Source organism: Astatotilapia calliptera, chromosome 7, assembly GCF_964374335.1.
Source record: "Astatotilapia calliptera chromosome 7, fAstCal68.1, whole genome shotgun sequence".
NCBI classification, from domain to species: Eukaryota; Metazoa; Chordata; class Actinopteri; order Cichliformes; family Cichlidae; genus Astatotilapia; species Astatotilapia calliptera.
In genome coordinates this window covers 26125430-26147808 of record NC_137428.1, presented here as the reverse complement: position 1 = coordinate 26147808, position 22379 = coordinate 26125430, and the positions used below count along the sequence as shown (strand labels likewise).

Genomic DNA, 22379 nt, shown 5'->3' with positions numbered 1-22379 from the left:
TGGAAACATTTGATTTGTCACAATCATAGCCCACAATGTATGGCATTAAATATGAATACATCGCTTTAAAAACAAATATTTTAAAAGAAAAGCTTCTTTTACAACTTCTGCATTCGATTAACAGCATCTGTACATGCAATATGCGTTTTAGGTAACCTTAAAACTACTAACTGAAGCTGTGCGGTGCTCACATCTTTGTGATGTAGCTTTACTCTTCATGTTCCACTTTCCCATTGAGTTCAGGCGGGACAAACCAGGATAGGCAACAAGATTGGGAAAAGTTTTCAGAATTTAAAAAATAAAATCGACTTGACAAACATTCAGTTGTCCCTCCTTGCTAGTCAAACTTAGGTCCCACATTCAAACACCATCATAAAATATTTAAGTACGGTGTTTCCATGAGATAAAGGCAGCCCCTGCTTAGAGGTGACGGAGCCCAGGTTTCTCTGTAATACACCCAGACTGTCTCGGTAATGCCAAGTACTGTGCCTTCATCTTGGTCAGCAGAACGTTGACACATTTAACATCATTTGTAACATTCACATGGTTTTAAAGCCTACAAAATAAATCGAGGTACAGCCCAACATAACCACGAGATCATAGCAGCTTCTGACTTCTCTGTAAAACGTCAGAAAACACTGGCCTGAAGGGACAGCACAAACAAAAATAGAAATAAATAGAAAACTGTAGCGTTTGACCCATCTTTGCCATCAAGAGGTTTATAAAAAAAATATACATTTTTTTTTTTTTAAAAAAAAAAAAGGAGTGCAAGTGGAATAGAAGACGTTTCTGTACTGTGTAGTTACCGTCAAGTTAGACAAAACATTTCCACTGATCACTTCTAAAACTACACTACAGTGAGATTCTGAATTTGAAGGTTGTGGAATACTAGAAGTGTTTTCATTACTGTATGCAAGTATGGTTTTAATATGGAGGTGTCAATAATACCAGATTTGCTGACATACAAATCGGTGCACTCTTTCCATAGGTGTGCCAGGAAACATGATCGCCATTAATTATGCAAAAGAAAAAGAAATGCACCAGAAATTATTTGAATCTGGCCGCAGCGCTTAAACTCTGGTCTTGGCAACTGAACTGAAATAGCCATTTTTTTTCTCTGCAGGGATGTGTACCAACATGTGGATAAAGGGCATTTTGTATGTAGCAAAGGCTGTCAAAGTGTGGCTGTTTGTGAGAGGACGAATTTTAAAAAAGGGAGAAGACTGGAAGAAGGATGACAGATACAAGGCCCATTAAACAGGAGGGGGGTGTTCAGTACATCAGCTTCTTTGGCACCTCCCATGAAAAGACGTCACGACCAAAGTGACCGTAAGCTGCTGTGTGCTGGTAGATGGGCTTCTTCAGGTCAAGATCCCTGAAACAAGAATTAAATAGAGTGACTCGCCAGCTAAACATTTCTGCTCTTGGTAGTCGGCATCACAAATGCAGTTTGGTTAAAGGAACGGTTTTAACAACATACAATAGCTGAAACTTGTTGTTTAGAGATGTTAAAAACACAAGATTGTAGAGGAATGTTATATCATATAACTCAAATACACATGCCAATGTTTTACCTCATTAACAGACTAGGTTCCATTTTGAGAGTTTTCTGACATTTAGGCCCCAGACCCCAAGAGAGGGAATAACGTCTGATTGGGTGAATGCCAGTTTCACTGCTGAAATATAGAGAAGTAAAACCACCTACTTTGTGCCCAATTTCACCTACCAACTACTTGCCAGCTGGTCAAGGAATCCACATTTTTCTCCGTAGTAACCGTAGGCTGCCAGATGCTCAGACCAGTTTCTAGGCCTGTACAGCTAAGGGCTTAGACTACATGACTAGCTTTTTTATGCCTCTTGTTTAAAACCAAATGACAACGATCCTAATAAAACAGAACTAAAGTGCAGGTTTGGTAGCAAAGACCTGATACTGTCACAGAATACCTGACAATAACTCCTGGACGGAGGTCAAAGTTCTTGTTCACAATGTCCAGCAGCTCCCTTTCACTCTTCTGGGAGGTCCCGTAGTGGAAGATTGAGACAGAGAGGGGATGGGAAACACCAATGGCATAGGATACCTAAAACAATTGTTAATCATAAACACATCATTCAAAAATAATGACAGGAGAGACATTTTAACACCAAAGCACTCCACATGTGCTTTAGTACACTGATTATAGTCAAAAAGCTTCTCCAATTCAATTGTGAGTGTGATGATACAGAGCTGATCATTTCTGCAGTTAAGCCCAGGAATAGTGAGCTTACGGACAAGCTGCAGAGACCAGTTAGAACTGCTCACCACTTGATTTGCTTTCCCAATAGAGCAGCATTGAGAACTTTTTAACTGTAGAGTACATTTTACAACACATACTGTACACACTGATCAACAACTCAAGTCTAGGCAGTCACAGAAAATATTTTCTATGCTCTTAGAAAGCACAGGAATCCAATACCAGCAAATGAAAATCCAGAGCAAGATGCAATGATGCATGTACAATGGTAACAGGTTTTTGCAGACAAATTAAATATGAAAACATTAAAAGGTGATTAAACCAACAAGCAGAATTCAATAGATGACAAGCTGGTGCATGACTGTCTACGGGGAGCTGTAAACACTGCTTTTTGTGAGATGTAAAACCATGAATTTGAGTACCTTCAGTTCTAGAGGCAGCTGAGTTTTAAATCCCATTATATGCAGGTTTTAGATTGAGTAAAACTGATATACTGTGTACTCACCTGGACCAAGACACGCTTGCAGAGCCCAGCTTTTACTAGAGATTTGGCCACCCAACGGGCAGCGTAGGCTGCAGAGCGGTCTACCTTTGTGTAGTCCTTCCCAGAAAAAGCTCCACCGCCATGGGCTCCCCAACCCCCGTAAGTATCGACAATAATCTTACGCCCGGTCAGTCCAGCATCACCCTGCCAGAAGTAAAGGTGGAGGTATTAGTCCATTAAATCTCACTAGAAAGTTTAATGACCTTAGTGTGACAGCATGGCTGCCTTCAAAAGGTTTACAGCTTTTGTTTCACCTGTGGTCCTCCAATGACAAAGCGCCCACTGGGCTGCAGGTGGTAGATTGTCTCATCGTCAAGAAACCCGCTGGGAACCACGGCTTTCACCACCCGCTCCTTCAGAGAGCAACGCATCTCATCCAAACCTACGGCCTCATCGTGTTGCACAGAGATCACAATTGTGTGGACGCGCAGAGGTACCATGGCTCCTCTATCCTGCCTGTACAGAACAGTCACCTGAGGGAGAAAACAAAGACAGGTGATGGCTCCAGCTAGTATGATCACAGGCTTGAACAAACGTAAGCAAAACAGTTTGCAGGAACATCTGCAATAATAATGACATGCATCTGTATTTACCACAAATATTTTCACTGCCTGTGGCTAAAGCATTGATAGTTAATGTGAGGATGTCTTTTAGCTAACAGTATCTTTCCAAAAACAGCATAAAAACCCACAACACAAATCTTCATTTCTTGCAGAGCTCCCAAAATGTAGGACAGACAGTATTGTCCAATTTTATCTGAACTATAAATATAAATTGTATAAAGATGATGTAGCTTCTGTGTTTGAAAAGTGAAACCTGTGCACAAAAGCTTTAAATCTGCAATGTTTTTAAGGTCCACCAGGTGGAGATACCTGCAGCTGGCCTATGGGAGGACTGCTTTCTTTTTTCACATTGCTTTTCTGGTCTTTCTCCTTTAGATAACAGTAGTGGGGAAATGAGGGATTAGGGGGAAAGACATGCAGCAGTGAACCTTTGATTGGAGTTGAACTTGGGCTGTTGCGTTTAGCTTTTCAACACAGTCACCTGCTTACTATGCAAGATAAACTGGTGCACAGGAAAGACTAAGAGTCAACATGTTCAAGTGAGAATGTACTCTTTACAAGTCAGTTTTGTAAACTGTCTTAACACATCCCATCAGAAAGGAGGATAATCCATGGCATGACTTGTCTACCAAGTTGTTAGCCAATGAGTGTGCAGTTTCACAGTCAAACCCTCTCCTCACATCAGGTTTTACAAAAAAAAAAAAAAAAAAAAAAAAAAAAAAAAATTATTTTGAGGCTTCAAAGCTGGACTTCCAGAACTAATGAGTGGCATCATGGTAGCTACATCCACCCATCCAACTTTTACACCGTCTGTGTGAGTGAAACTTTATAAACTGCATCAAAAATGTACAAGAGTCAACAGCAAATGCACCAAAACAGGAACAGAGGGCACCAAGCACTTTAAACACAGAATATAAAATATTACCATTCATTATTTATACACAGTATTAAGATTTCCCTTTTACAGCATGTCAAAGCAGGAACTCAACATTCAAACCACACTTAAATCTGCAAATACTGTCTAAATTATTCAGTACAGTCAGAAATAGGGTTACAGCCAATTACCAACTAACCATAAGTGTACAAACTGAAGAGGAGGAAAAACAAAAGCCGAACAAAGGAAGGAAATAAACAAACTTAGCTTCCACCTACACTTATAACTTAAAGAACTGGCTCCAAACTGTAAATATACTTTGACCACATACCTGAGTCTTGGAATCGGGGCGGAGCCAGGGCAGCTCTCCATTTCTGCGCAATTCAGCCATCTTGGCATTGAGCTTGTGAGCCAGGACAATGGTAAGCGGCATGCACTCCTCTGTCTCATCAGTGGCATACCCAAACATCAGACCCTGCCACAGTTGCAGTCATGTGTCAAATCATTAAATGATTTACCAAATCATTAAAGTACATTACTGCTACATTTCTGGCTTCAGTTACTTGGCTCTAGACAAAATGTAAGAATCAGCTGACCTGATCACCGGCTCCGACATCCTCCTCTTTGCGATCCAGGTGAACGCCCTGGGCAATGTCAGGGGACTGCTGCTCCAAAGCCACCAGCACATTGCAAGTCTTGTAATCAAAGCCTATAAATCCCCCAAAATAAGCCTCAGTAAAATGTTTCAGCTTATCATTATACGTCAAAATAAAGTAGTATTAGGACAAATTTTGCATCTACTGAATTTGTCACTATGTGCAAACAAGATCTGTAGACCAACTATAGTTGATAATAATTTTAAAAAAAAGTTCAAGAATCTTTCAGCCTACGTCCATGATATCAGTGGCATTAAGCCAGAGTGGTGGCACAAGTCTTTTTATGAAAGGGTAATAATCAGACTTCAAGATTTACTGTAATTTTCTCCAAGAGAGAAGAGAGTTACCATTACTTTTCTTTCTTTGGCCTTTTGGATACAACTGCACACATTTGAACCGGAGCTAAACTCACAGCTAGCTGATCTTACCTTTCGAAGAGTCGTTATAGCCAATATGTTTAATTGTGTCCCTGACAACCTTCTGGTAGTCCACATTAGCCCTGGAGGTGATTTCCCCAGCCAACAGGATCATCCCAGTCTTGGCAACAGTTTCTGAGGACAAAAAACAAAACAATATGCAGTGAAAGCAATGAAAATGGCCTGAAGAAAATGCAGTTCATTAACAACTGTTGCCATGTCTGCACCTAAACCCCACCCTAGGGCAGAACTCTGAATGCACATGATAGATCATTTGAATACAAGCCCCTAAAAACAACATTTTAAGAAAGTACATTTTCAGACTGGTATTGTTTCAGAGATTTGTAACATGCCCAATTTTGCATAGATATGGTTCAACAGTGGATCATGTGCCATAGTTAAAAAAAAGAAAAAAGAAAAAAAAAGAAGAAAAAAAAAGCCTTTATGGTTGCCCTGCCTCTTTGACTTACCACATGCTACTTTGGCATCAGGATCTTGTCTGAGGTGTGCATCCAACACGGCATCGCTGATTTGGTCACAGATTTTATCTGTGGAGCAAAATAAGCACAACAGTTTAATGCGATTCCTTAGTTTGGTTGGTAAAATGACGATAACAGCTGATATTTTACTTCATAATTAAATGAATGAAACATTAAATTATGCATATTATAAAAAGCCAAGTCTCAAATTAATAATTACGATCATTAAGAGAAGGTTTTACACTTCTTGCCACTTAAGACTGGATAATGACTAGTTTTCAATCAATTGTAACAAAAGCAAAAATCATTTCAATACAGAACAGATGCAAAGATATTTGTGCTTGCCCTTTCATGATGTAGTTTCCACATTTGATTGCTTGAATGCAAAGAAATTGAAACCCATAGCCTAAACTCCATATCCACATATTTGGAGGCCTTTAACTATAGTATAAGACCAACCATAGTGTGTTGGTCTTCAACTTCAACATTTCCAAAAAGCAAATTTTAGAACCGGTGTGACAGGATTTACAAACAGACTATTCAGCTTTCAGGTTGTTGAAGCAGTTTTTCTTCCCTTCTAACTGCAAAGGCTGTAAACGGGACTACTTTGCCCTCAGAGTTGAGCACTAGCCCCTGCAGTGCCTATATTTAGGAGTACTGGTAAGCCTATTATCTGTTGCAACAGAGCTGTCCCAGTATGAGACTGAGAACTGCAGCACACTGTGTCCCAAGCTGCTCAATAATTCTTCAATTAAAGCATGCAAGACCTCAGTTTTGGCTTCTTGTAAGTCTTTTCACTGAAAAGATTTAACTAGTCTTGTCACAGCGTTTTTAATGATGGCTTAAGTGCTCTAGTAAGCCCTTACAGTGAATTAGCCAACACAAAAGCAGTCCTGCCACAGGCCCGAGCCTCATTAAGCTTATTAAGTTAGGTTTTTGTTTGAGCTGTTTAGGAGAGGTGTCAGTGTGCGACTTGAAAAGTGGCGATAAAGCAGGACAAATCAACTCTTAAACATCTCCGACAAATTAAGCATTATTATCTGTCTGAACTTATGATATGATGCAGTGCTAAAAGGTAGCCAAGGGTCCTAAATAACCACAAATTTGCGTGTATTGCCAACACCCCCAACGGGATAAAACATCTGACTGCTGACGGAGAGATGGGGTGGATGTGATTGACAAGCACCAACAGTCCGGGATAACGTGGTGTTAGCATACCAGCTAGCCGCCATGCAGCTAGCATGCAACAGTGACTTTGAGCTTTCAAATAAACTATTCCCTTAACTTCTAAGGAGTATAAATGATTACAGGTAGAGTCTGTAAGGTATGTGGGAAACTTTACATTTTGTATAAACTGTTTAACAGTCCACAAAACAGAAGCCGAGCAGGCCATTCTTTCATTCATGTTTTTTGAGTTAAAACGTTCTAAATATCAGTTTTATTCAGCTTTAGAGTTTAGCCGAAATTAGACTGCTCCAGCCAGTGTAACTTTTAGCCCTTTCCCTTTTAAAACAACCTTTACATTCACTTAAATCACGTCGTGTCCTCTTCTTTGTGTCCCTTTTACTTAATATTCCCTGACTTTACTGTTCAAAAGTAAATTAAACAAGCCACTGAAATTATTATTTCTAGCTTTTCCATAAACTCCACTCAGACATGCCAAGCTAGCAGCGGTACCCAACCTTGTTTGACAGGCTAACAGGATGCTAAGCTAATTATTATGGTCAAGGAGGAGGAGGGAGGAAACTACCTCACAGACAGGGAATGGCACGTTAAAACTTACCGGGGTGTCCTTCTCCAACTGACTCAGAAGAGAAGAGGAAGCAGTCTTCATTGTAAACCGAGCTGCTGTTGTTAATGAAACCGTTCATCTGGTAGTTCATTTTAGCCACTCTTAGCTTACAAGCTAGCCGACTATATACCCACTACACAGCTTTAATAGAAAACCGGGAGACACGTTTTACACCTTCACTAGGGTCACCTGCTTCTCTCACACATACACACGCACACACAAAGCGACAACCACAGTTAAAGTTCAGGGAAAACAGGACGGACCAGACAGCTGAATTTATGGTCTGCACGAATTTCCTCAGACCCCTCAAATCATTGCTCTGCAGCCAATGTTATTGTTGAGCACAGACCATGTGGTGCTCATGGGCGTGTTCATACCAAGAGCTAAACGCCAAATGGCGCTGAAGACAAATTGCTCAAGTGACTCAAGTGAACCCTGAGATCTGCTGCACGCTGTGTTTCGTTGTGTTTAGTATTTGGAAAGCAGTTTCCAACGTTTGTGACAAGATGTTATGGTCTAGAATGTGGAAATACAAAAATAAGAACCCTAATAAACCATGATTGCACTATTAAAATATATGCCATGAGAGGGATTAATTTATAGAGCGATTGTAAATACGTAAAGGATAAATTTCCACTGTACTGTGTGCAAAGTGTTTTCATTTTTTTTTTATATTTGTACTGAAAACATTATGAGATGTGCAAAGAGAATAGGAAGATGTCAAACAGTTTTTTGGGAAAATTACAATTTTTGTAATACCCTCTGCACACCAGCACAATGGATTTAAATCAAACAATTAACATGTGATTCAAGTAGAGACTTTCAGATTTAATTAAAGGGGTTTAGCAAATGTATTGCATTAACTGTTTAGAAAGTACAGCCACTTTCAGAGGCTCAAATGCAACTGAGCAATTGACTGACAAGCAGTTTCATGGCCATGTGATGTCTTTCCCCCGATAATTCACAAAAAAATTAAGCAGATAAGTTGATTCTAAGCATCCAACCTTTGGTAGCTTTCCACTGGAACACTCAATAAGAGGTCCAAAGGGAAGAATGTGCAAATGAAGACTGAAAAACCAGAGAAACAGCAACAACTTTAGGAAGAAATTCAGTGAGCAGCTCAGCACCACCAAAAGGCCTAAAACATGACAGGAAACAGCTTAAGTGGATGATGACAGAATTGTTTCCATGGTCAAGAAAAACAGATAACAAAACATCTAACATAGTGAAGAAGGAGGAATGTAAATACAAATGGGTTTTAGAACAAGATGCAAACCACTGGTTACACCCAAAAATAGGAAAGTCAGATTAGACTTTGCCAGAAAACATCCAAAAGAGAGCACAGTTCTGGAAAAAACATTATACAGATGAAACCAAAACAAATTTGCACCATAATGATCGTGGAGAAGGAGAGAAACAGCTAATGATCTGAAGCATATCACATTATCTGTCAAACATGTTGGAGTCAATGTTATTGCATGGGCATGTATGGGTACCAGTGAAACTGGGTCACTAGCATTTATTGATAATGTGACCGCTGATAGAAGTAACAGCATGAACTGTGAAGTGTACAAGGCTATACTCGCTACGCATGTTCAGCCATATGCTGCAAAACTGATGACTCAAAGCGACCCAAGAGTTTCACAAGATAAAGAAATGTCTTCAGTGGTGACGCAGTCGCCTGATTTCTGTAATTCTTAATCATATTATGTAATACTATTGTTAAACCCACAAACTGCACTCCAGTCACATCTTGATCCACTTTTAAATCCACCATGTTGGTGTACATAGGCAAAACTACAAGAGATATGTCATTGACCAAAGATCTACTGTACTTTTGGAAGTCAAAGCTTTGCATTTTTTCAATAAGGTGCCACATTTATTATTTGATGCTGAAGAAATTCAAAAGTAATGTTAATGTAATGAGATCACACTCCATGTTTTTGTAATCCCAACTTTAAAAAACGTTATTTGTGTTCTGGGATAGATAGAAGAACTAGAATTAGTGTCATAATCCATTAGATTAATTAATGAATTATTAAGGGACACCAAATAGCTCCAAAATGGTACAGCCACATGAGGGCATCTCACCTTCATTTAGGCAGAACCACATAAGTATATAATGGAAATATATCTTCTCCAATGGTAAAGTGAATTGGAATTAGAGTCCTGTTTTCTAACAATATGCTAACTGATTCAGGATCTGAGATGCAACTCTTATTTGTCTTATTTATTTATCCATTTATTTCAGTTTCACCGTTGTATGGTTAGTCCATCAAGTGCATTTGATCAGCAACATCTGGTTTATACCTACCCTCTTATTTACTATGAAAGCATTAAGTGTGTACTTGTTTTTTCACATGACCACAGGTAAAGTTTCTTTTTCATGTGACTTGCTCAGATAAGGATTCCTTTTTTCTTATGCTTTTTCATCATCTTTGGTTTTGGATCTTGGATCTTGTTGGTTAGAGTTCTTAACATTGACTCAACATTGACTTCTTGTTGGACATTCAAAAGAAAGACTTTTTACCTTTTTGAAAACACCTTTTTAAGTCCAGCATGCACTCTACACATACATGCAAAAATATAAGTCGAGTCCACGTCTCTTATGTTTTCTGTTCATGACTGATGGATGGCCAACTACCTGAAAAAATAGGTACCCTGCTTGTGTCAAAATTTGATTGATGGCCCCAGCCTTGACCTTTTGACCCTACCGGAAGTACTCCGGAAGTGTCTTATCGATTCCATATGTGTGACTAATCGCATCCGGTGGAGGAAAAAAGGAGGGGTGGTTCCTGGGGGGATCAGAGAGGGAGGGTTCCTGGGGCATGGAGAGTTCAGGGGGGTGACGCAGCAGATTTCTGTTGAGTCAGTGCAGTCCACAGACAAACTCATAGTTTGAATTCTGTTTAAATATTATGACAATGTGATCTTGATATCCTTTTTCTCAGAAAAGAACTATTTCTTTTTTTCAATAGTGGATGTATTTTACTTTCTTATATTACAGGCACAATAAAATAAAAACCTTTAAGATTATCTGACTAGAAACGGATTGCATTTTATTTATATATATATATATATATACATATATATCCAGTGCCTGGGTGGAGGTAAGCGCTTGTAATGACAAAAGAAGGACTTTCTATCTGCTTGTAACCTACAGGCTGCCCACCTCGTATGTGTAAAAAAACCATAAATAACCCTCATGAAAAAAGCGCAGCGCCCGTACTCAGAAATCGGCGCCAAATAATTTTATTAAAACACCCTCGGATGAGGTATTGTGCGGGAAAGACTTTTCTTTGTTTTAGAGTGACTTTTCCGACAGGTTTTCTCATTAGCAGAAACTCTCGACAGACAGAAACTCTAAAAGAAAAAGTTCTTGTTTTACGCACATCAAGGAGGAGTCAACAACCCCTCTAATCGTTATTAGTATTTCTTAATGCCTCCAGCCAAGAAAAGAATTTCATAAAGGCCCCAACTCCTTGTACGTGCAAAATAACCCAGATGACTACGCCAGATGGAAGTATAACCGGAAGCGTGGCAGGGACTTTCCCTTTGACCTTCATCCTGCTCCATGATCAGCCGTTAAATCTTTCCTCAATATTGCTGTAATGTAACAACAAAGTTAGTTTTTTAAGATCAGACAGTTCCCAAAACATTCCTTACACACCCCCGCAGTCACTGAATTAGCATCTGTGGCACAAATAAGCTTCAGGGACTGACTTGTTTTTTAGAACTGACCTTTGACACTTGGATGTTGGCTTAATTTTTACCCAAAGAGAAATTTGACCCTAATAAAAAAAAAACACGATACTGTGGTGAATACTTACCTCAACTTTGATGGGTTTTTTCACAGCTATTTATTTTGAAAAAAAGTAAACATGTCACAAGGACACAATGCACATTGCAGAGTACATGAATGGGAAGTAGGAATTCCTCCTCTCTATACTTACACTCCTCCCAAACAAATGTCAAGTCATCATTTCCATATTGTGTGTCCCACTTTTCGAGTTTCATTGAAGTGTATCCAAGTGCACAAGATGTAAAACAATGTATTCGTTTTTTAAGCCCTTCACCGAGTCCCCGTCAAGATGCCGTTCATTTAAGAGACTAATAATTTTTTGAATTTAAATTGTGCTAACTTCAACGCAGTAACATTAAAAATAAAACATATTAGAACTAATTTTTGTCGGACACAAGAACAACTCGAGCATCTTTCTTTCGGGAGCCGAACTAGGGCTTACAAGTTTGCCGTGGCCCTGGGGACCAGTGCGAGGTTGTGCGGCAGATCCTGGCGTGGAGGGTCCAGACACTCCCACAGCGCAGACTTTGCTATCCGCACAGAGCGTTTCTGGTGTGGCTTATGCAAAAGAGACAATACAGCTTCCTGTAAGCATGTCTGTTGTAGCCTGCCCTTTATAAATATCTCTTTGATTATTCAAACAGTGTTTAAATTGTGACTCGTTTGTTATCCAAAAACATTTTATCTATGTTAAAATATACAGATATATATATTTCAAGTTTTTTTTAGCTCAAACAGAGTCTTGAGCATATTCATATAGCAAATCCACATAACCAGTGTGCACCCTAATGTACATCTTTGAACTGTATGTTAATCAGTACATGAAGCGTACCTCTGAAAAGAGTCCGTCATTTGGGAATTTACTGATTTGTTTTTTAAACTGCAGTTTTCACAAACTACGGATGATGAAATCCTCTGTATTGTAGAAAATGCCTTTAAACTATCGCTGTTCCTACTTACTGAGTTCCCTAGCTACTTCTTTACTATGTGAATAAACTATTTGAACAAGAAAGGATTTAAAGACACATTCAAGCAAAGGCAAAAAATTTGTAATGAAATTTATGTGACCATTCTTCTGAAATCACAAATTACCGTAGATCATTAATAGGGAACAAAAAAGGAGGATCACATCAGCAATGGGAGACAGAAGTCTTGACACGTGCTTATAACTTAAAACACAAAAAACCCAGTTACAGCTGGTAAGATTTATGGTATAAACCAGACTTTCACAGTCTGCATCTTTACAGGGTTTTTTTCTGCTTTTGTTCACTCCTAGTGTGATTAACATACAACAACCACAAACACAGAGCCCACTAACTATTAGCTGCTTTCCCCCCTAAACAGTCAGTTGACTGAGAGAAATGCAATCCATTATTGTTAACACTGAAGGAGATGTGCTCCATAGTCAGACTTATATTTCCTTAACTTACATCCTCTGTTTAATTCCAACATCCCTTTGATGGAAAATTGGTTAAACCATTGCTCAACTTATGTCTGAATGACGGCAGATAATTCTGATGAAAAGGAAACTGACCCCGTAAGCACTTTGCAGCTGAGTCAAGGGCTCGTGGAAATAAGGTCAGGAGGTGTCCGGTATGAGTGCGCATGCGGCCTGACATTCCATTTGGGGCATCTGACAGACACATTAGTGCAACTCAGGGTGTGAGCAGCAACTCCTGTATGCTAAACATAAGAAAAGTAATGTGTAGTGCTTCTTTTTTTTTTTTTTTTTTTTTACAACCGAGATTCCAGGGCTCATGCTTGTATGGTTTTCTTTTATTCAAAAACAGGTTAGTTTAGCGATCGTGTAACTGTGTAATTGACCTTTTTACCAGTTTGAGGAGTTGGTTCCCTGGTCCAGATATTTGGGATGGTCAAATACCGAGTCTCCAAATGCAAACAAAAGGATATTTTCTACTTTATATCTTAAATGTGTATAAATGAGATCGGATGATGTCCAATAAAAGTAATAAACAAGAAATGTAAATCAGTTTTTTTAACTTTGCAGACTCATTTACCCACTCCAGTGAAAGCGGTAAAAAAAAAAACGATCATGACTTTAAAGAGATTATGAACAAAATGCAATACATTTTGTTTTTTGCTACATTAACAACTTTTCCAACTCTGATTCTCTGTAGGACCCACACGGACATCAGTTCAGACTGAAATCCAGTTCAGACGGCACACGCAACATGTTCAAGCTTGCACGGAGGCCTTTCAGTAAATATAAGAAGATGGTTAAGGCGAGAGATTGCTATTCTGTCTTTTACATCGGTACAAAGGGAGGACTAAATGCCAAAAAAGACAAAAGGTTTTTTTTTAAATGACGCTTTACAACAGTTCAAGTATCTTTGTGTTTACGGGGAGAAGGGAATAACTGCGGCCGAGGCTCTGAAAAGAGACGGTCGATGACCTGGGCTACTTTGAGCTGGTTAACGAACGTAAGACTGAGTGCACAGACATAATCGATTGTCTGGACAATAAGAAATTCTAGATATGTTTTCCACAGGGAGCAGATACGGAAATAAAAGATGTAGCCATCCCAGGGCAGCAGAAACCTCCACACGCATCAAATAATGCAAAGCGCAGCAGTGGAATGACATCAGTCTTAGATGTAGCACAGCAGAAATGGGCAGCAGCATTGACCGTAAGGAGGTTTACGATCTACTTTGCCAGCAGTATCCGCATCTGAAACGATGGATGGAGAGTAGATTCCCTAAAAATTCTTTTCTGGAAGCACTGAAATACAGGAAGGAGACCTTTGGAAAGAGCCGACAGTCTTTTACTGAAATTCGCAGTGTTATGTTACTTGTGTCAAGCCAGCCTCCAATTCGAGACTTGCAGTCAAGCCAGCCTCCAGTTGATTTTACGTTCCCTGTGTATTCAAAGTATTACGGGAATGGATGTGGAAACCAGATTTCAAAATAAAAGCCAACTTCGAGTGAATTAACAGATATGTTAAGAACATAATAACATATAATTTAGGCTTTTTTTTTTTTAGAAACTCTAATGTTACATCTACATGACACAGCCTTGTACCCTAATTGTGCCCTGTCAAGGCCATCTTATTTTGGATTTCAAAGTAAAAGCCCTGTGAATCTTCATTTTTGAACTACTCTTTCAATGAATTCATAATGCTCTTAAAAGCAAAAGTCGTATTTCCAAATACTATTTGAACTTTGTATCAACACTTTCCAACCGCAGTCTTTTTCACAGTAATACCATATCAAATAAATTCTTTCTGATTTTGCTTTTCATAGTAATGGCCCTTTGAAATTGCCGATATTTGACTTAATCTCCTAACGATTCAAAATGCTCTAAAATGAAAAATTCTTGTTTCCACAGGGTAATTCCACTTTAGATCAACAGTATACAACCCCGCAGTGATACCATATCAATATCAAGTCATTCTGATTTTGCTTTCAAAAATAAAAGCCTTTTCAAATTGTTCATAATTGACCTACCTTTCAGTGATTTCAAAATGCTCTAAAATGGAAAATTCCTGTTTCCACAGGGTAATTCCACTTTAGATCAACAGTATACAACCTCACGATGTTACCATATCAATATCAAGACATTCTGATTTTGCTTTCAAAAATAAAAGCCCTTTCAAATTGTCCATAATTGACCTAACTTTCAGTGATTTCAAAATGCTCTAAAATGAAAAATTCCTGTTTCCACAGGGTAATTCCACCTTAGATCAACAGTATACAACCCCACAGTGACACCATATCAATATCAAGTCATTCTGATTATGCCTTCCAAAATAAAAGACTTTTCAAATTGTCCATAGTTGACCTACCTTTCAGTGATTTCAAAATGCTCTAAAATGGAAAATTCCTGTTTCCACAGGATAATTCCACTCTGTATTTACAGTATACAGCCCCACAGTGATACCATATCAATATCAAGTCATTCTGATTTTGCTTTCAAAAATAAAAGCCTTTTCAAATTGTCCATAATTGACCTAACTTTCAGTGATTTCAAAATGCTCTAAAATGAAAAATTCTTGTTTCCACAGGGTAATTCCACCTTAGATCAACAGTATACAACCTCACAGTGACACCATATCAATATCAAGTCATTCTGATTATGCTTTCAAAAATAAAAGCCTTTTCAAATTGTTCATAATTGACCTAACTTTCAGTGATTTCAAAATGCTCTTAAATAGAATTTTGCTGTTTCCACAGGGTAATTCCACTTTAGATCAACAGTATACAACCTCACAGTGATACCATATCAATATCAAGTCATTCTGATTTTGCTTTCAAAAATAAAAGCCTTTTCAAATTGCCCATAATTGACCTAACTTTCAGTGATTTCAAAATGCTGTAAAATGGAAAATTCCTGTTTCCACAGGATAATTCCACTCTGTATTTACAGTATACAGCCCCACAGTGATACCATATCAATATCAAGTCATTCTGATTTTGCTTTCAAAAATAAAAGCCTTTTCAAATTGTCCATAATTGACCTAACTTTCAGTGATTTCAAAATGCTGTAAAATGGAAAATTCCTGTTTCCACAGGATAATTCCACTCTGTATTTACAGTATACAGCCCCACAGTGATACCATATCAATATCAAGTCATTCTGATTTTGCTTTCAAAAATAAAAGCCTTTTCAAATTGTCCATAATTGACCTACCTTTCAGTGATTTCAAAATGCTCTAAAATGAAAAATTCTTGTTTCCACAGGGTAATTCCACCTTAGATCAACAGTATACAACCCCACAGTGACACCATATCAATATCAAGTCATTCTGATTATGCCTTCCAAAATAAAAGACTTTTCAAATTGTCCATAATTGACCTAACTTTCAGTGATTTCAAAATGCTCTAAAATGAAAAATTCTTGTTTCCACAGGGTAATTCCACTTTAGATCAATAGTATACAACCTCACAGTGATACCATATCAATATCAAGTCATTCTGATTTTGCTTTCAAAAATAAAAGCCCTTTCAAATTGTCCACAATTGACCTAACTTTCAGTGATTTCAAAATGCTCTAAAATAGAATTTTGCTGTTTCCACAGGGTAATTCCACTTTAGATCAACAGTATACAACCCCACGGTGATACCATATCAATATCAAGTCATTCTGATGTTGCCTTCCAAAATAAAAGACTTTTCAAATTGCCGATATACGACCTACTCTTTTAAAGAATTCAGAACGCTCTAAAAATGAAACTTGCTCTTTCCACAGGATGAATCCATGTTAGATCAAAAGTGTACATCCACACCATGGTACTACTTCAATTTCAAGTCATTCTGATTTTGCCTTCCAAAATAATGGCCTGTTGAAAATGCCAATAACTTACCTAACTTTCAGTGATTTCGGAATGCTCTAAAAAGGAAATTTTCTGTTTCCACAGAATAATTTCACTTTAAATCAACAGTATACAACCCCACAGAGATACGATGTTAAGATCAAGTCACTCTGATTTTGCCTTCCAAAATAAAAGTATTTTCAAATTGCCCATAGACGACCTACTCGTTTAACGATTTCAAAATGCTCTTAAATTGAAAGATGCTGTTTCCACAGGATAATTCCACTTTAGATCAACAGTATCCAACCCGACAGTAAAACCATGTAAATTTTATGTTGGTCTGATTTCGCCTTTCAAATTAATGGCCCGTCGAATTTGTCCATATGTGATATACTCTTTCAACTATTTCATAATGTTTTAAAAAAGAAAATTGCTGTTTCAACACATATTGTGTTTTCATTTTGAAAAGCAAAATCAGACTCAATTGTTTATGACAGAATTGAATCATAAAGATGATGTAAAAGGAAGCTGAAATTGCCACTAGGTTGTAATTGATAGTACGTTTATATTTTAAGTCTGTGGAAAGATGTCATTCTAAATAAAGAAATTACAAAACAGCTTGCAAACCAACCATGACATCTTTCCACAGACTTAAAATATAAACGTACTATCAATTACAACCTAGTGGCAATTTCAGCTTCCTTTTACATCATCTTTATGATTCAATTCTGTCATAATCAATTGAGTCTGATTTTGCTTTTCAAAATGAAAACACAATATGTGTTGAAACAGCAATTTTCATTTTTAAAACATTCTGAAATAATTGAAAGAGTATATCACATATGGACAAATTCGACGGGCCATTAATTTGAAAGGCGAAATCAGACCAACATAAAATTTACATGGTTTTACTGTCGGGTTGGATACTGTTGATCTAAAGTGGAATTATCCTGTGGAAACAGCATCTTTCAATTTAAGAGCATTTTGAAATCGTTAAACGAGTAGGTCGTCTATGGGCAATTTGAAAATACTTTTATTTTGGAAGGCAAAATCAGAGTGACTTGATCTTAACATCGTATCTCTGTGGGGTTGTATACTGTTGACCTAAAGTGAAATTATCCTGTGGAAACAGGAATTTTCCATTTTAGAGCATTTTGAAATCACTGAAAGTTAGGTCAATTATGAACAAATTGAAAAGGCTTTTATTTTTGAAAGCAAAATCAGAATGACTTGATATTGATATGGTATCACTGTGAGGTTGTATACTGTTGATCTAAGGTGGAATTACCCTGTGGAAACAAGAATTTTTCATTTTAGAGCATTTTGAATCGTTAGAAGATTAAGTCAAATATCGGCAATTTCAAAGGGCCATTACTATGAAAAGCAAAATCAGAATGACTTGATATTGATATGGTATCACCGTGGGGTTGTATACTGTTGATCTAAAGTGGAATTACCCTGTGGAAACAGCAAAATTCTATTTAAGAGCATTTTGAAATCACTGAAAGGTAGGTCAACTATGGACAATTTGAAAAGTCTTTTATTTTGGAAGGCATAATCAGAATGACTTGATATTGATATGGTGTCACTGTGGGGTTGTATACTGTTGATCTAAGGTGGAATTACCCTGTGGAAACAAGAATTTTTCATTTTAGAGCATTTTGAAATCACTGAAAGTTAGGTCAATTATGGACAATTTGAAAGGGCTTTTATTTTTGAAAGCAAAATCAGAATGTCTTGATATTGATATGGTAACATCGTGAGGTTGTATACTGTTGATCTAAAGTGGAATTACCCTGTGGAAACAGGAATTTTCCATTTTAGAGCATTTTGAAATCACTGAAAGGTAGGTCAATTATGGACAATTTGAAAAGGCTTTAATTTTTGAAAGCAAAATCAGAATGACTTGATATTGATATGGTATCACTGTGAGGTTGTATACTGTTGATCTAAAGTGGAATTACCCTGTGGAAACAAGAATTTTTCATTTTAGAGCATTTTAAATCGTTAGAAGATTAAGTCAAATATCGGCAATTTCAAAGGGCCATTACTATGAAAAGCAAAATCAGAATGACTTGATATTGATATGGTATCACTGTGAGGTTGTATACTGTTGATCTAAAGTGGAATTACCCTGTGGAAACAGCAAAATTCTATTTAAGAGCATTTTGAAATCACTGAAAGTTAGGTCAATTATGGACAATTTGAAAAGTCTTTTATTTTTGAAAACAAAATCAGAATGACTTGATATTGATATGGTATCACTGTGGGGTTGTATACTGTTGATCTAAGGTGGAATTACCCTGTGGAAACAAGAATTTTTCATTTTAGAGCATTTTGAATCGTTAGAAGATTAAGTCAAATATCGGCAATTTCAAAGGGCCATTACTATGAAAAGCAAAATCAGAATGACTTGATATTGATATGGTATCACTGTGAGGTTGTATACTGTTGATCTAAAGTGGAATTACCCTGTGGAAACAGCAAAATTCTATTTAAGAGCATTTTGAAATCACTGAAAGTTAGGTCAATTATGGACAATTTGAAAAGGCTTTTATTTTTGAAAGCATAATCAGAATGACTTGATATTGATATGGTGTCACTGTGGGGTTGTATACTGTTGATCTAAAGTGGAATTACCCTGTGGAAACAGGAATTTTCCATTTTAGAGCATTTTGAAATCACTGAAAGTTAGGTCAATTATGGACAATTTGAAAAGGCTTTTATTTTTGAAAGCATAATCAGAATGACTTGATATTGATATGGTATCACTGTGGGGCTGTATACTGTTGATCTAAGGTGGAATTACCCTGTGGAAACAAGAATTTTTCATTTTAGAGCATTTTGAAATCACTGAAAGTTAGGTCAATTATGGACAATTTGAAAAGGCTTTTATTTTTGAAAGCAAAATCAGAATGACTTGATATTGATATGGTATCACTGTGAGGTTGTATACTGTTGATCTAAGGTGGAATTACCCTGTGGAAACAAGAATTTTTCATTTTAGAGCATTTTGAAATCACTGAAAGTTAGGTCAATTATGGACAATTTGAAAAGGCTTTTATTTTTGAAAGCAAAATCAGAATGACTTGATATTGATATGGTATCACTGTGGGGCTGTATACTGTAAATACAGAGTGGAATTATCCTGTGGAAACAGGAATTTTCCATTTTAGAGCATTTTGAAATCACTGAAAGGTAGGTCAACTATGGACAATTTGAAAAGTCTTTTATTTTGGAAGGCATAATCAGAATGACTTGATATTGATATGGTGTCACTGTGGGGTTGTATACTGTTGATCTAAGGTGGAATTACCCTGTGGAAACAGGAATTTTTCATTTTAGAGCATTTTGAAATCACTGAAAGTTAGGTCAATTATGGACAATTTGAAAGGGCTTTTATTTTTGAAAGCAAAATCAGAATGTCTTGATATTGATATGGTAACATCGTGAGGTTGTATACTGTTGATCTAAAGTGGAATTACCCTGTGGAAACAGGAATTTTCCATTTTAGAGCATTTTGAAATCACTGAAAGGTAGGTCAATTATGGACAATTTGAAAAGGCTTTTATTTTTGAAAGCAAAATCAGAATGACTTGATATTGATATGGTATCACTGCGGGGTTGTATACTGTTGATCTAAAGTGGAATTACCCTGTGGAAACAAGAATTTTTCATTTTAGAGCATTTTGAATCGTTAGGAGATTAAGTCAAATATCGGCAATTTCAAAGGGCCATTACTATGAAAAGCAAAATCAGAAAGAATTTATTTGATATGGTATTACTGTGAAAAAGACTGCGGTTGGAAAGTGTTGATACAAAGTTCAAATAGTATTTGGAAATACGACTTTTGCTTTTAAGAGCATTATGAATTCATTGAAAGAGTAGTTCAAAAATGAAGATTCACAGGGCTTTTACTTTGAAATCCAAAATAAGATGGCCTTGACAGGGCACAATTAGGGTACAAGGCTGTGTCATGTAGATGTAACATTAGAGTTTCTAAAAAAAAAAAAAGCCTAAATTATATGTTATTATGTTCTTAACATATCTGTTAATTCACTCGAAGTTGGCTTTTATTTTGAAATCTGGTTTCCACATCCATTCCAGTAATACTTTGAATACACAGGGAACGTAAAATCAACTGGAGGCTGGCTTGACTGCAAGTCTCGAATTGGAGGTTGGCTTGACACCAGTGTTATGTTGCTGCTCGAACTGAGCGAGTCAGTTTGTCTCATAACTGGTTCCTTCATAAAGCAAGGCACAGGCTTTGTGCTATTTGACAACTTTGTCTTGACCAACGCCCACTTATTCGACTACTGGGTTAAATCAAACACACCTAACTGGTGTGAATTTTTAAACGTTACTGTGGTCTTTAACTTTGAAGACCAAGAATCAGACAGGAACAACCTCAGTGCTAAGGTGTTCATCGGCAACGATAAGTTAGATTATGTCATACTTAAGCTGGAAACAGAGAAAGTGCCGCCAGGGCTCCTTAAGAGATTTGGACATGTGCCTTCAGGCGGCGAGGCCTGTGTCGTCGGACGCCCAGGAGGGGGAGTGAAAAAAAAAGAGTCCTGCGTGCGTCGTCAGAGAGGCGAGAGAACGCTGAGAATAATGAAAATGTAGAAGACTGCGAGGAATTTTGCAGTCTTTGTGAAATCAATCAGCAGATCAAAAATGACCCGTATGGAAATATCTACGTCACCTACAACACTCTCATGTAGCTACCACGGCTCTTCCGGCTCCCCGGTTTTCGATGCCGACGGACAAGTGTTTGGTCTGCACAGTGGCGGGTTTTTCTATGGGTTTCCGAATCTTAGTGAGAATGTGATTGCGTACGCCTTTCCTCTGCTCACTATATTTGAAAACTATGTGGACAATCTGAAGAAAGACGAGTATGTGGAGGTGTTGGAAAGAGTTGAGGAGGAGGCAAAGGGAAATCCTCACCTAGAAAACATTATAGCCTCTGTTGTGGGGTCAAAGAAAGGCAAACCTGACGCATTGTTGCAGGAAGTTGAAAGTAAAACAGATTCTGAGGAGATCAGTGATGGCTGTGTAGAGACAGAATGATCGCAGTAGTTTGTTTGCCTGTTTTGTACAGACAAGTGTCGAACTCTTTTTTACAAATTTACAAATTACGAATTTACAAATTCTTAGTTTTCACTCGTTATCATTATTATTACGACAAAGGGTATGGGGCTCTTGACAACCATTTTCACTGTTGGTCGATAAATGTTACCATTTTTAGAAAAAACAAGGACAATTTGTTTTGCCCCTACATAGAGACTACACCCGAAAGTCTCTACATGCGTTCTTCTTCCCCACTCTCGCCAAGTGCGAGATAGGTGATTATTGGATCATTGGGCTTCTCCATCTGTATTGTAAGATCTTTACCTTACAATATAAAGCATCTGGAAATGACTTCTTGTGAAGTGGTGTTTTATATATAGAACTGAACTGAATCCAATTAATCGCCAAATTTAAACCCCCAAGTTAAGTGGCAACTTGTATTGCATCTCCCTTTCCTGTGATCCATAATAGTTTGTAAATGACGTATCAAACACACCTTTCCTGTGACCCCGTGACTTTAGTAACATGTTTGGCTGTTAACATTTGCCAGGGGATTGAAGACGAATGCTAATTTTGACCTTTGGTCTTTCAAAGTCTCTCTGAATCAAAATATTGAAGTCCAAGTGGAGTCATGAGTTGTTGTTCACTTAAAGCAGGAATGCAAGTAAGATATATCTGAACTG

General features: G+C 37.6%; 1 protein-coding gene and 1 pseudogene across 1 annotated transcript; one reads left to right on the top strand and one right to left on the bottom strand.

Annotated features, from left to right (window-relative positions):
* Window positions 1–757: 757 nt before the first annotated feature.
* On the bottom strand, window positions 758–7863 carry mat2aa (methionine adenosyltransferase 2Aa). The gene is made up of 9 exons (XM_026173971.2): window positions 7547–7863; window positions 5755–5832; window positions 5297–5419; window positions 4809–4921; window positions 4544–4687; window positions 3030–3248; window positions 2737–2919; window positions 1945–2078; window positions 758–1375 (listed from the first exon to the last, which is right to left on the bottom strand). Exons 1-9 carry the CDS (start codon window positions 7644–7646, stop codon window positions 1273–1275), a joined length of 1197 nt encoding a protein of 398 aa, XP_026029756.1. The 5' UTR covers window positions 7647–7863; the 3' UTR covers window positions 758–1272.
* Window positions 7864–12220: 4357 nt separating this feature from the next.
* On the top strand, window positions 12221–21696 carry LOC113027316 (serine protease FAM111A-like; annotated as a pseudogene).
* The last annotated feature ends 683 nt before the right edge of the window (window positions 21697–22379 follow it).

Excerpts from the sequence above, each read along its gene's own strand:
- mat2aa (XM_026173971.2), bottom strand. The coding sequence starts at position 7,646 with ATGAACTACCAGATGAACGGTTTCATTAACAACAGCAGCTCGGTTTAC. Across the intron at positions 5,420-5,754 it reads TGATGCCAAAGTAGCATGTG|AAACTGTTGCCAAGACTGGG; the intron begins GTAAGTCAAAGA and ends TTTTGTCCTCAG. Across the intron at positions 1,376-1,944 it reads CGTCCAGGAGTTATTGTCAG|GGATCTTGACCTGAAGAAGC; the intron begins GTATTCTGTGAC and ends TTCTTGTTTCAG.